The 14,928-nt window shown below is 42.4% G+C and overlaps 1 protein-coding gene across 2 annotated transcripts in view; it reads left to right on the forward strand.

The window, feature by feature from the left end:
• mcama (melanoma cell adhesion molecule a) overlaps positions 1–14,928 on the forward strand; it is an 84,735-nt gene that overhangs the window by 53,590 nt on the left and 16,217 nt on the right. For both annotated transcript variants that reach the window (XM_049593062.1, XM_049593063.1), the window contains exons 4-11: positions 3,661–3,889; positions 3,987–4,057; positions 4,207–4,294; positions 6,537–6,716; positions 9,515–9,642; positions 12,405–12,549; positions 12,844–12,959; positions 14,157–14,298. In XM_049593062.1, coding sequence (XP_049449019.1) covers positions 3,661–3,889; positions 3,987–4,057; positions 4,207–4,294; positions 6,537–6,716; positions 9,515–9,642; positions 12,405–12,549; positions 12,844–12,959; positions 14,157–14,298 — 1,099 coding nt within the window. The remainder of the gene's footprint in view (positions 1–3,660; positions 3,890–3,986; positions 4,058–4,206; positions 4,295–6,536; positions 6,717–9,514; positions 9,643–12,404; positions 12,550–12,843; positions 12,960–14,156; positions 14,299–14,928) is intronic.

Here is a 14,928-nt window from a genome sequence, read left to right on the forward strand (position 1 = left end):
AACAGCCCAGGGTTTTAGATATTTGCTCTAATGACATTACCACACAGAGTAAAAGGGAAAAATGATGGTGTGAAACAGCAGAGGCAGTCTATCAACCCTCTGAGTACTGCCATTAGCATCAAGCTAGCAAACAATGTTATTTCTTCATAATGTAAAAAGTAAACAAAAGTTATTTGTTCCTTATCTGTTACCACAAAATGGTATAGTCCCTCTACCATTAAACCCATTGGAAGCTCTCACTTCGTGTTTGGCAGCTTTGACCCACGGTCAGCAGGTGATATGGATCAGAGCCCATGCTGGGCTACACAACTATGTGTAGCCCAGCATGTTTTTTTTTCTTTAAGTTTTGCATTGGAAAAGCTGTATTGAAACGGCTAAATTCTGCAAAACTTCATCAAATGTGCAAAGTGGAGGTTACAGCTGTCGGCCACTATCGGAGCCTCGGTCCGCCATAGGGCTCAAAAGGGTGACGTAGCGGAAGTGGAAAAACCGCAATGCATTGTGGGCTTTGCGGGCAATTGGAAAGTTGTTTGCGTTTCGCGACGCTACGCTTGTGTTCTGTTGTTGTTGTTTTAGCATTTTAAAAGTAACTATATCATTTGAAAATAGTGCAGACTTGCTGTGTCATTAACTGCCACAATTGTTCTCACGATCGCTACGGGAAGAAGATTGATGGGCTATATAATGTGATATATCTTGATAGCAAAAACTGAAATAGAACTAGGGACAAATCTAACACAGCTGTGCAGTCAGGACTTTTAATCCCGTTTTTTAAAAAAAAGAAAAAAAAAAAGTACCCATCTTGATGTCACTAAAAACATTGTTTCTCAGTTGTCTCCACAGGAGTAAACTTGTCCTAAATTGTGGTTAAGAAGTGAAAGTTAAAAATAAAGATAAACTCCATGTTGTGCCAACCCATGTATGACGATGGAGAGTTAGAGATTTATGGTGTGAAAATGCCCTAATTCTGAAATAAATAACCGAGAAGCCCATACATATTTACCACATAAATGCAGAGTGGATTTCATGCTTCAAAATATTTTTTGTTTGAAATAAATTGGTCCAGCAGACACCAAGATATGTTAGTCAAAACCTGAGCAAGCAAACAGGCAGCACCACACGGAGGTGGGACACAGTGAGGCTTGTAAAGTCACCATACCTCTGAAATGACGACAGTCTTCTCTTTAAGGCGTAAAATTCGAAGGTCCTGCACCCACCCAAAGTTTGCTTGCCCATGAGCCCTTAAAGATTTGGCAATCCTAAATTCGTTGCTGGTATAATAACTTATACTGTTGACGAGATAGAGGACAAGCTCAGCTTCAGTCAACGGTGGCAGGGCTTTTAAATCCCGAGTCCAGTCTCCGTGCTCATACGGATCCACTCCACCTATTTTCTGGATTTTGTCAAGGTACCAAGCCTTTGGAACAGGGTCCAGCTTGTCTCGGTACAGTCCGACACACTTTTCCTTTGCCCGGTCCATTTAAATCTCTCGCTTCACATCTCTCTCCCAGCGCAACACAATGTAAACAAAACAATTTGCCCGTAAAAATGGCGCTGGTTACACACAATGCATTGCGAAGTCACGTGCCCTTTTGAGCCCTATTAACGACAGTTTATATGCAGTCCTATCTGCGCCGATCAATTGGCCAAACCTATGAATCGATCGACCTCTAGTTTTTACGCTCGCTTGAGGTGGTTTGTGCATAAATTCTGACCTAGCGAACGTTGACCTCTGTTGGTGTCTTCCCTTGCATTAGAATCATTAACATTAATTTGTCTTCATCTCTGGACAGCATGAAACATGGCCGACAGAAGCTGACTTGAAAGAACGATTAGTACTTATTTAGATTAAAGAAATTTCTGAAGACATTTTTCTCAATTTCTTTCGTAGCTGTGTTAGATGTCCAAGGTGACTTGTTTTGTTTCCAGTTTGCATCCTCTACTTCTTCTACTCTTCTTCTACTGTTTAGTAGTGGATCACAGTCATGTGTAAAGCGTAGCTTATACCCCAAACTTCTGATGAAAGTATGCTTTGCAGAGCCTAATTTATGTACTCCAAACCAGTTGATGGAAACACATCTGATTCACATTTCTTTTTTGCGTCATTTCAAAAGATCACTTAGGGCAGTGGTAGGCAGTTTAATTTTCTCTTCATGGGCAAAATCCCACTATAAACTTTGAGTGTATTGTTATTCAAGTGATCTGAAAGAACACGACACCTCTGCACCTCCCCTTGGATCTGTTTCAGACTTTAGAAAATCTAAAGTCAATCACAGGTCATTCTAAACAAAAACTGTGATGCGTCGAACACGCTGTTGTGTTACGCAGGTGCACTCCCTATTAGAACTGTGTGGTTTCATTTAATTCAGTTCAAAGCGGCTTTGTGGGCGTGGCATACATATGTTTATATTTACAAAACAAGTGTGAAATTTTTTTTAAAAAAGTACATACAATAAGTACGAGAGATCTACTAGATTTTTATTTATATAGATGTTGCTGCTGATTGGATAACACCTCTGACAAACCTCAGAGCCTGTTGCACACCGTTTCATATGGTCTTAAAGAAACATGTTGTTCAACCTGGAAATCGTAGCAAAATGCTGCACAACGTTCTGAGGTTGAATGTGAACCAGCTGTTAATCATGGCACATTAACTGCAGTAAAACTGTCAAACTAGTCACTAAAAATGTTTTCAGAAACATATTTTATTGTTATAGTAGGCTGTACAGTGAGGTTGTTTTTGACCTGGCCGCCATGTTGAAAACAGCCGAGCTGAAACAAAACACTGCCCACCGCCCGGAGCAAACTTTACAGCTACTGAGTACACTGAAACATGTTTCTGAAAACATTTTAAGTGAGAAATAGGCAATGCAATAACAGAATCTTGATTCATATTTGATCAGCACTGCCTAGTTCGACAGTTTGACCACAGTTCATGTGCAGTAATTGACATGATTCACTGCTTAGAAACTTAAAGGAGCTATATGTAAGAAATTTAAAGCAAATAGTCGTAAAAACATCCTAATACGTCACAGAGACTAAGGAATAATGTTCATATAACATACTGATCTCACTGACAATAATAGTACAACCAGAATATTTTCATCTAAAAAAAATTTTTGCAGTCTGCAAATCATGTTTATGTTTTGAATTTGTGTTTTGGCCTGCTGCGCCACCCACTGCCGTCTACCAGTCACACAGTCAGTAGAGTCTCAGCATCAGTTACAGTTACGACTGAGCTACAGCAGCACGGCAAGCAGCATTAGCAGTGTCCCCAGTACATTTGGCCACATTCTTACATACAGCACCTTTAATTTGAAGCACCATGAGGAGACAGAGGAGCATGATTTTTTCACAGATTAAGTGCCTCATGTACTACTGTCAGGATAAAAATGTTACTAACTATGACTTTAATATAAACATGGCTCCAGTCGTGTGGATCTAAGAGGCAAAAATCATCACTGCTCTGCCAATCGGACACCAGGCTGAAGTTAGTATGATAATTAGCAGCTGTTTTATGCATCATACCTGCACACAAAGCTCGACAGTATCTACCAAATACACAAGCAAAAGGTTTCCAGTGATTTAACCTTGAACTATTGTCTATCCAAGATGTCAGAGTCAAGTAAAATTGTGTCCTGACTGCGTGTCCTTGTGCAGAAATCTGTGGGCAACAGCTCCCGGATGCGGATCTTCTACGGTGATGGCAGTCAGCAGATGGTGGACAACAACACGGACTACACCGGACGCATCGAGGTGACTTCAGACCAGCAGGGAACTCAACTCATCATCCAAGATGTCCAGCTGTATGACGAGAGGGAATTCTTCTGCCAGGTTAACGGGCTGGCCGCCGGGAACGCTGAAGGCAAGACCCACCTCAGGGTGTTTGGTAAGGAAACTCAGAAAACATTTTCTCAGTCGTAGACAGAACAGCTTGTTGTAAAGTCTTAATGTTACATGATGAAATGATTATTTTCCGGATTCAGCTCCTCCAGAGGCTCCAGTGATGGAGGGTGTCCTTACTGGGATATCTGTAACCAATGAGGTGCCGTCTAAGGTGGGTCCACCTAATCGTAGACACTGTTGTCTTTAGGATTAACATGTTAAATATACATCAGATAATGAAATCTCTGTCTTTCTGGAGTATTTGTAGACTGCTGAACTTCAAGATAATAAAAGATTTGTCATCTGTGACTCTCCATCCAGGTTGCATCATGTGAAGCTCGGAACGGCTTTCCTAAACCCAACATCACCTGGTACAGGAACAGCATGCCGCTGATGTCGGCACCTGGACGTAAGTGCAAACAGTAGATGGACCATTGTGTGTGTCTCAGAGGGTCTGCCTATAACACCACAGAGTTGCCTAGCTCTCCTCCTGATTTTAACCAGGATCTGTTGGTCACAGTCAGTACATTTATATGCATGCACTAGTCAAGCTAAGCTAATAGCTCGGCTAATCAGTCAAGTCAGACTTCTTGTCTTGTCTGAGTATACATGCAGAAGAGAAAATCGAATTTCTGACCAAGCCCTTCTGACTCCGGCTCGATAGACTGCGCTGTGTCCTTTTTAATATAGTACGTATTGAACTAGTTCCATTTGATCCGAAGAGGAAGCTAATGACGAATGAAGATGGCGGAGCATTAATGTATTTTCCTCGTCCGTCCAGAAGTGCATCTCCTGCTTCTCGGTCGGCATGGTGTTTGTTTGTTTGTTTGTTTGTTTTTCTGGGAGTTACTACACTGCTGTTACGTCATCTCCGTCTTCTTCCTGGTGAAAGCCCACAAAAGAAAAAGCGGTGCATGCGGTGAGCGCCAAGTCAGACTCCAGTCGGACTAAGTGGATAGATGGAGCAGTAGTTCAATTATCAATAGAATTATCTGGGTGTGTTAGTCGAGCCACGGATAGTCCAATTTCAGTCGGACTAAGCTGTGTACGTGCATTTAAAAGTCCGGTTTCAGTCGGACTAAACCAATAATTCGATTTTCTCAAGCTGCATGTAAACGCACTGAGTGTCGCATTATCAGAGAAACAATAAGGTGCATCCTCTGATGCAACAACAATGGGTTTACTGTGTCTTTTCATCCCTGGGGAAGATCTCTGTTTGTCCAAAACACATTTTATTGGGACGCCAATCACACAACAGTGACATCACAGAGCACCATTGCCAAACAGTCATTGTTTCTTCTTGTAACAGCTCATTAATCTAAGTTTGCGACCATAAGTCTGGGGCTCTACTTTTAGCCTGCAAAACTAATGTGACACACCAGAAAAACATCAGCCACTGCCATCTTACTAACCATCTTAAGGATCTAGCTTAGCATAGCTGCCTCCCAGTGTAACTACCTTGTTGAGAACATCATATTAAACACAGTTTAAGCTGTATATATTGTTTTCCGAATGTATTAGGATTAGGGCATTAACACAAGTGTCGATTTGTCGACGTGTCAACATCAGTGGCACAAGTCGACACCCCCCGGGAGGAGTCGACAAGTCGTATGTTTTTTCCCTCTCTCTCTCTCTCTCTCTCTCTCTCTCTCTCTCTGTGCTTGTGTACGGAATGCAATCGCTGCCTCTGATTGGCTTACACTGATACTTTATCCTTGAACGTACTCGGGGTACTTTAAGCGGAGCAGACTCCAGTCATTCGGGCTTTCATAGTCGAGCGCACTTCCGCGTTGTAGTTTCTTGTAAAAATTTCTGTGAAAAATCCCCGCGATGTGAAAAATACATGCTGAGCAGTCACTGGTGCGTGGAGCGGAGTCCGCACGGTCGTAAAATCTGAGCTTTGCACGCACAGGGCTTGCAGACGTCCGCTTTGAGTCCGCACAGACCTCCGCAGAGTCCGTTCCGCGTACGTTCCGCCCAAGTATGTTCGGGCCTTGACAGACACACATCACATGTGTGGAGACACTTCACTTTCCTCCACTGTGTCAATGTGATGACATCATCAAATGACTTGTCGACTTGACTTCGACTTTATTGACAGATAAGTCGACCTGAAAAAAATCAGTCGTTAATGCCCTAATTAGGATAGTTCAGCGCATTGTTTCGTTCGTAATGCATTCAAGCCGAAAGCCTCATACCTAACATTTCAGCACTAATACGGATATTGTTACACCCCTAGTAAGCATGTTAGCAGGCTGATGTTTGGTCTCACAGAGCTGCAAAGACTCTTATTCTTGTCCCTTGTGTTCCTTCACATTTACATTTATCCATTTGGCAGACACTTTAATCCAAAGTGACTTACATACAAGGCACAATCCAAGCCACAGTAAATCAAGAATAAGTGTCCCAATTATTCTACAAATACACCAAGGCTGCAGGAGCTTGAATTAACATACAGGCGCATAGCAAGTGACATTTGAGTAACTACTCTCACAACAGTTATGTCTACAAATCAAATTTCTATAACCGGTTCCACCACTGAGCGACCACACAGAAGACAGAAGAAGACACTTCTCATCACATATTGGGACCCTGATGTGTGAAAATTGGCTCTGGTCCATTGTTACAGATCTATACTGTCTTGTCTCTAGATGTGAACGTGTTGATCCTGGTGACCCGGGAGTCCAGCGGCTTCTACTCTGTCCAGAGTACGCTGGAGTACAAAGTGGCTAAGGAGGACAAGGATGCCCATTTCTCCTGTGAGGTCAGCTTCTTTGTCCCCGGAGCCATCAGGACAGTGGAGTCCAACGGCATCAACGTCACTATTCACTGTGAGTTAACGCTGAGGCTTTTTGTACTTCTGTCACATAGGTCTGGCTGATAGAGTGATCTGATCAACTACTGACGATAGGTGGTGTTTGCATCACATCAGTTATTGACAGTAATAGTCCCTGGATGGAGGTAAAATAATTGCTGCAAAGCTTTTCCATCTTTGGGACACCCTACCTCAGCTTGTTCAGTTCAGTGTTTTCTCTGCTGTGAGGCCAAGTGGGCCAGATGAAGTTACAGCCAGCACTCAGGTTTTTAGTTACACATGGATTTTGCTTTCTTTTCTGTAGGGAGCTCAAACTGAAGCCAAGGGCCTTGTAGTTATGGAGGAAAATTGGCACTGCCTGGTTCCTCATGGTTCATGTCCATGTCTGCAGTATTAAAGCTTTGAGGTTATGTCATTCCCTTTCTTCTTAAAGGGACAGTTCACTACAAAGTCGGAAATACATATTTTTCTCTCAACCGTAGAGCTATTTATCAGTCTAGATTGTTTGGTTGTGAGGTGCTGAGTGTTGGAGAAATTGCCTTAGAGATTTCTGCCTTCTCTCCAATATAATAGAACTAGCTCGAATTCGACTTGTGTTGCTCAAAGCACCAAAAATACATTTGAAGAACTCAACAGCTGTGTGTCTTTCCAGAAATCATGACCTGGTCACTGAGAATAATCCACAGACCTTGTTGTGAGCAGGTTGATTTAGGAACTATTTTCTTTCTGGCGAGCTACATCCTCTAACAGCATCACCGCACAAAAGAAGGTGTGCATCTATCCATGGACGAGAGGCTCATGCTCGTGACACACAAGACATAAACGGGTTGGCACTTCCTATAGGCAGCAGCCTAGGGCACCAACATGAGGGAAAAGAGATTCAAAGATCTAGTTCAAACTGTTGGTCGATCTGTAGAAGGGGTACCACCTCTAGTCCTGGCAATGCAGTTCACCTTAATGTTGCCATCAGTGAGTGAATAGGGAGGGGGGATATCTAGGCACTGGTTAGATGGAGGGAAGTTTACCACAGTTCATTTATACACACTACCCAAATTGTTTTGATACAAAGCTGGTTGAAAATTGGTGAAGTATTCTTTTAAAGGCCCAGACACACCAGAGCAACATTGTAGAACTAGCAGCAATGAGAACCCCCTGCTGCTTCGCCTCTTGTCGCCATGTCTTGGCCAAAAAGTTGCACATGAACACACCAAACAAGTCAACAAGCATATATGTTCTAGATATTTTTGGGGGGGGGGGGCTTTTTAGCCTTTAATGGATAGGACAGACAAGCGTGAAAGGGGAGAGAGAGAGAGAGAGAGAGGGAGTGACATGCAGCAAAGGGCCACAGGCTGGAGTCGAACCCGGGCCGCTGCGGCAACAGCCTTGTACATGGGGCGCCTGCTCTACCACTAAGCCACCAGCGCCCCGGCAAGCATATATGTTCTGTGCCTGTGTGCGTGGACATACCCCTCAACACAAGCACATTGTGGTAGTCTGTAATTTTCATTCAGAAAGGGACACCGGACGGTCGTCATGATGCTCGTTAGCTAGTTAGCACATTAACAACACAAGCCAGTGTTAAAAGGACAGAGCATATTTACTATCCACCAGTGGACAATAACACAAACCATCAGGAAACATTTCTGCTAAAGAGCTCAGTGGACAAAGAAAAATAATCTGACCTTATGTAACAAGTTTTCATCTCACTCCCTCTCGACTTCAGCTGTTTGTTTACTTTCCTCATTTGTGTTTGTCTTCTTGTGCACTGAGCTGACAATCAAAGTGATTTAATTCGCTGACAGGCTTTGCTATGGGGACGCCAATTCAACATGCTTGTCAGTGCAGAAATGACCACAATAACAAGGGCGGAAAAATCTCACCAACAGCCCAACTTTGACTGACGGCTGACTGTCGGCTTGGTGCGTCAAGGCCTTAAGAGAGAGAGGGTTTTTTTGGGTGGAGGTCTTGCCTGGGGTGCCAAATATACTAGTTCCAGCCCTGAGTGTAAACATCAAGAGTGTCCTCCTCAGAAGCTGCGAATCCTAGGATAGCGAAGGAATGGCCTATATTACTCTGCCCCTGATTTGCTAACCCTGACATTCTTACCTTAACCAATCCCACTCCTCTTGCTTACCAGCCAATGGGCACTAGCCAATCATGGGGAGAGTAGGGCCGGTCATACTTTTGCAAGCTGAGGATTCGCAAATTTGTGTCTTCCTCTGCTGGGCTGTAACATTAGCAAGCACAGTAGTGCTAGGCGAGCAAACAGTAGATGCAGGCTTCCAAATCATAAGGTTGGCAGATGTAGTTTGGTGGAGAGAAAATAGTACCTACATGAAACTGCTCACAACAAGGTCTGTGGATTATTACCCATGAAGTTCAGTTTAGTCATAAAAAGCCTGTAAAAAGAAAAGCTTGTCGGAAACTTTCCAAAGTTAAAAAAATCCTTGATGTCAGTCCATTATTTTTAGAGCTTGACCCACAACAGGGATTAAAAGTCTGGATATTTCAGTCACAGCTGCTTTGATTTTAACCATTCTTTTTAAACTGTCTCAATATTAAATTGCTGCAACACATTTTTTAAATCTTGTAATTGTCAATCATGTATTTAACAGACACATTATTTGTCTGCTGGTCCATTGTTTGAAACAGTTTATTAGTGATACTGTGGCAGGCAGAACCAAACACAGTCTGTGCTGTCAGCGTTATGGAAATGGCCTTGTAAAGTGACTTTAGGAGCTCGCTGAATAAGCCTGCTTAATTTGATTTTGTGTGTGTGTGTGTGTGTGTGTGTGTGTGTGTGTGTGTGCGCAGACCCCACCACCATGGTGGAGCTGTGGAAGGAGTCGCCCCAGGGCTTGGTCAAAGAGGGGGATACTGTGGAGCTGCGTTGCCAGGGTGATGGCAACCCCCCGCCGCCCTTCATTTTCAACAGAGAACAAGTAAGAATAGGAGGCATTTTCTCACCCTAAAAGTCCCCAAGAGAGAGAATGGGTGACACACAGGAGACATGTTGGGAATGTTTTTGATATGCAGAGCTCACAGGGCCCCCGTGTAGACATGAGTGTGCAGCTCTGACCCTGCAGATCCAGGCCGGGGTCTGAGACCGGAGGCCACGCTGACAGGGCTCATGGGTAGGACTCATTCCCATGTCAGACACACATACATTGTATGTGTGGACAATACAGACACTCAGCTGACTCCAGTTTTAACTTTTACTAACTAGGCAGTCAGGGGCATTTGGTTAGTGGTATTTATAACCATGGCTTAGGTTGGAGATATGCTTGATTTTAACCATTCATATTCATTTAGCCTGCCCCCTAATCGTCGACCAAACATTAGTCAACCATCAGTCAGCAAGATTTCATTGGTCACTTAGTCGCAGGAAAAACAAACAAACAAACAAACAAACCTGAAACTCCATGAGGAACTGCACCTTGTTAATAACATGTCGGGCAGGAAATCCAAAGTGTGGGATCATTTTGAGAAGGTGAAGGACGAACCCAAGGTGATATGTAAACTCATCTTCATTGGTCGACTACAAACATGACGTATCATCTGAAACATGGAAGTAGCTACATGCCCATTAGCCCACAGCGTCATTAACAGGCGGCTCGCTCAGTGTGTGACGTGCACTTGTAGATAAAATATAGGCCTATATTAATGAAGGTTCATTAGTACGCTTTTGTATTTCTCTGTAATGTAGCACAGTGTTAACAATGTTACTGATACTATTCTTTCTCACACCTTCAACTCAAACCACCAAAATATATCATTTACTCATTACATTCATATCAGAAACATGCAGGAGACTAGTCGACTGATGGACCGTGATGATGACAGTTGGTCGACGAGAAAAATTCTTGGTTAAGGAGCAGCCCAAATATTTATTTATTCTTATAGGTGATTAATCTGACTATTATTTTAATTAATCAAAAACTCAATTTTTTGAAATACTTTAAAATGTCTTTAAAGCAACCCTGATGGATGGAAGAATTAATATATTTGTGATTTAGCGCCCCTACAGTTTCAAATCGCATCATGTTGTGTTGAGAACTGTGTATTCTGTCCCAATGTAATCTGCAGTGATCAATCTCACAGCCAACAGGACAACAATGACAATCCCATAGCAAAATGTACATCCCTGCTAAGCCTGCCGCTTGAAAGTCGAAGATTTGAGTGGTTAATCAGAGACTCAATTGACTGAGAGCATCCACGTTTTCACAGACATGGATGTAAACTGTATCTGCAACTTGATTGGTTCCCAGAGACATAGTGCAACCATGAGGCGTTAATTCTATGTTGTTGTTTTTTACAGTCTAGGTCTTATTTAAAAGTCACAATATTTTACTCACTCACAAAATGTAAAAGATCCAGAAACAAATGACTACGCCAGACGTTGATTTAACCAGACAAAGGTCTGTCAGTGGTTCGGGCTCATTACACACTAGAAAACACAAGGGTTGGATGCATGTAAAACAGGTGTTTTTTTGTTACACAGTCTTTACTGCCCCTTCTTTATGGTCATCAAGACATACTGCTGTATGGACCAGTCGACATGAAACCTACAGAAATACTGATAATGTTATTAATCAAACTGTTAATTGTTCATGTTCATTAGATCAACGTTTGTCTTTCAGCTGTGAAACTAAAACTTCTCACCATAGTTGTACACAAGTACACTGAACAATGTAACAGACATTTTTGTGTGCTTTCATTTTGACTTTCTTCTCAGTAGGTTTGGATGTTATAGTTAAACAGTTAAGATTTGTTTAAATGATCTCAACACTTGTGTTTCTCACCCTAATGGACTCCAGCGTAAATTGTGGCTGCCTTTGTAGCTGCTGTGTCCAGATCTAAGGAATGAGAGTCAGTAAAGTGTGAGCATGATGGCCGATGCCAATAAAAGAAGATCCGGATTGTGAAAAAAAAGGAAAAATGTTCTCTAACCTACATCAATCTCTGACAACTCTCTTTACGCAGAATAAACTAAAGGACTTCAGTCATGTTTTCACTCAGTATGTTTACATGCACAGTTACAGCTTGACTAGGACATTTAATTGGACTACTGTCCTTGTCCCAGTATACAAGCATGGGAGGAGAATCCATTTATTGACCCAAGTATGTCCGACTCCTCTACGATTGGTGGAGATATGCCCCCTTTCAGCTTGTTAGTATTGGACCTTTTTCCGGGTGACCTATTACATCACAGACCAAACAATCATCAAACATGTTAGCTACGGTTAGTCAACGGCAAACTGGTACTGACGCAGCATGAACTGTGTGTCCTTGTCCGTCCAAAAAGTCAAAGCTCTGGGTGTAAATTTCTCCATGTTGTTACCGGCTTCTTCTTCTGTTACACATTTAATGCTACTGGACTTCTGGGTCAAAGCCCGGGGTCACATTATCTGGGTGTGTTCGTCCAGCTTTGAGAAATTGGTTTCGGTGCGATTTCAGTCAGACTAACATGTTAACATGTTATGAACTCACAGTTTTTGTCAGACTAACACGATAAATTGGTTTTCTCTGATGTCATGTGAACGTACTGACTGTCATGATAAAGTCCACAACTGTGCCCTGTAAGACAAAATTCTTTGACACTAATTTAAAATGTAATATGTCTCACAACATACCTCAGTTTCTGTTGTGACTGTCACATGATCACAACTCCGATTTCGTTTACAAATGAGAGTATTTGTCGCAGGAACCAGATGTGGACTTGGAGAGCAGCGGCGATGTATTGATGCTGTCACCAGTGTCACGGAAAGACAGTGGCATCTATCAGTGTCACCCCCTGGACTCCGACGGCTACACCGACGTCAAAGGGGAAATGCAACTCACCGTGCACTGTGAGGAACGACCACACAAGCATACATACACACAGAAAAACATAAGCACAAGTGTGTATAACATAACATGTTGGTGAACCAGGCTGTCTCCAGTCCTTATGCTAAGCTATGCTAACCATATTCTGACGCCAGCTCTGGAGGCTACTAGACATCAGATTAATATCAATCATCTTGTCTCAAACACAAAAAACAAAGCGAGTGAGCATAGAAAGACGTGTTTCTGTAACCACCAAGTTCATTTCTCCCAACTTGGTATTTCCTGTGTCTTGATTTGTTCATGTTGGTTGTTTTCAGACTTGGACCCGGCTGTGGTTGTACCTAAAGACTCAGAGGTTATGCTCAAAGGAGAAGATCTGACTGCAACCTGCAATGCTCTGTCCTCCCTGAAAACATCCACTGTTTGGTACAAGGTACATTAGACGTCAGACTAGATTAAAGGGGACCTATTAGGTCAAAGTAAAGCTGTGTTCAGCACGGGTTGGTGTGATGACGTGCTGTTGTCTTATTTAGCCACTTGTTAGCAACCGCCTTTTTCACGAGTGGGGTATTAGTTTTGAAGGTATTTAGACTTCAACCTTAAATGCTGGAGGACTTTAAAGTTTTACCTGATTAAATATCACCTATATTATGACAGTTCTCCGGGGGCCTTAAGGGGACATAGGGGAGAAAAAAACATACTTTAGCATTGTCCTGAGAAATTTTAAGTCTCCATGCTCGTGCAGATGGCTTGGTAAAAGTGAATATGCTCTAGATCAGTGGGTACGGTAATTATTAGATACTCTCTCAGTCTGTCACATTACTGGTCTCACAGCTCTGGCACATCTCTGCCACCCTTAAACGTGATAACGAGCACTGCAAACAGAAATCTTTACCTCAGGAAATGTCTGGATGGTCCAGGACATCACCACATGAACATATATTAACACAAATCTGCACCCAGACACAGATGGTGTATGATAGCCGTCATTCTGATGTATCTCACCTCGTACATGATCATATCCACAAAAATGAACTCTGGTAACCTACGGTCTTCTTCATTTAAAAAAAACGTTAGAAAAGAAATGATGATTACAAGCACAGCCGTTCTCGACTTTCAATGTCCAATAGTCCACTACCAACATTTTCTTGGTGTCTCATCTCGTCAACAAACATAAAGCATAGATTTTGTCTTTGTTTTTATTATCAAGGCCTTTTTTAGCTCATCATTGTCATGTTTAAAATTTTTGTCTCCAAAATTAACACTGATGCTGACATTTATGTATATTTTTTCTACACCACTTAAAATCAAGATGGACTTGCAGCCCCCCACCCCCCACCCCCACCCCACCCCCAGGACAATGTAAAAGTATCATCCCCTTCTTCACCCATCTTTTTTTCTCCACCATCTATTTTTTCCTCCCTCATGTTGCCTTCAGAGCTCCATACAATTCAACCTCTTGGAATCACGAGCGTCTTTGCAGTAGTGGTCAAGATAATATAAATGCTCCACCAGCTGACATTGCTGTCCTTACTAGAGCCACACCACTAACTGATGCTGGTCCACTGACTGTTCTCAGTGTCAAACATCACCTTGTTCATTCACTAATTGTCTGTGTTTGTGTGCGTAGGATGGAAAGCAGCTGGGCTCGGGGAACACACTGCACCTGAAGGATGCCTCCTATGAAACAACAGGAGAGTACATATGTGAGGTGACCGTTCCCTCCCTGCCTGCCCTGCACACCAGTGGCTCTGTGCACATCATCGTCCAAGGTCAGAAGGAAACAAATCCATCTTGATGTTTTTGTACCTGCGTCTTCTTTTCTGCAGAGTCATTGATATCATTTGGATTACTCACTGATGTCCCATGATGCCCGGTTAATGCCACAGCATTTGCACTTTTTTCCACTTAAGTTTTTGAGTTTTCACAGATATATAAACTCAACAGTATAAACACATTGACATAAAAGTAATACAATAAAATACAAAAAATATAAAGTAACATGTCTTAAAGTTAGGCATTCTTTCAGTGTCATGTCTAATAAAAAAGTAAAATTTTCTCTGTTACTTTTTAAATGTATTCTCTTTAACTCTCAAACCGTTTGTCAACTTTTCAATCAATATCATTTCTTGGACAGTTTCCAGCCAGTGTTCCTGTTTTTGGGGGGTTTACTTTGAGTCAGTGCCTGGTAACAGCTTTCTTACTTGCTGCAAGTAAAACTTAAATCAAGCAGCGTTTACACTTTTCAGAAGTTTCACTGTAGTTGCTTTCTGTGATTCATACAGGTCCTCTATGTGTGACTAATGTTCCCCCCGACAGCAACATGCCAACTTCAGAACGTCTCTTAGACCCGAGTCTTACATGATGTCGACCCATTTAGCAACCGCTGTAGTTTACTTCTT

This window comes from Epinephelus fuscoguttatus, linkage group LG12, assembly GCF_011397635.1.
Source record: "Epinephelus fuscoguttatus linkage group LG12, E.fuscoguttatus.final_Chr_v1".
NCBI classification, from domain to species: Eukaryota; Metazoa; Chordata; class Actinopteri; order Perciformes; family Serranidae; genus Epinephelus; species Epinephelus fuscoguttatus.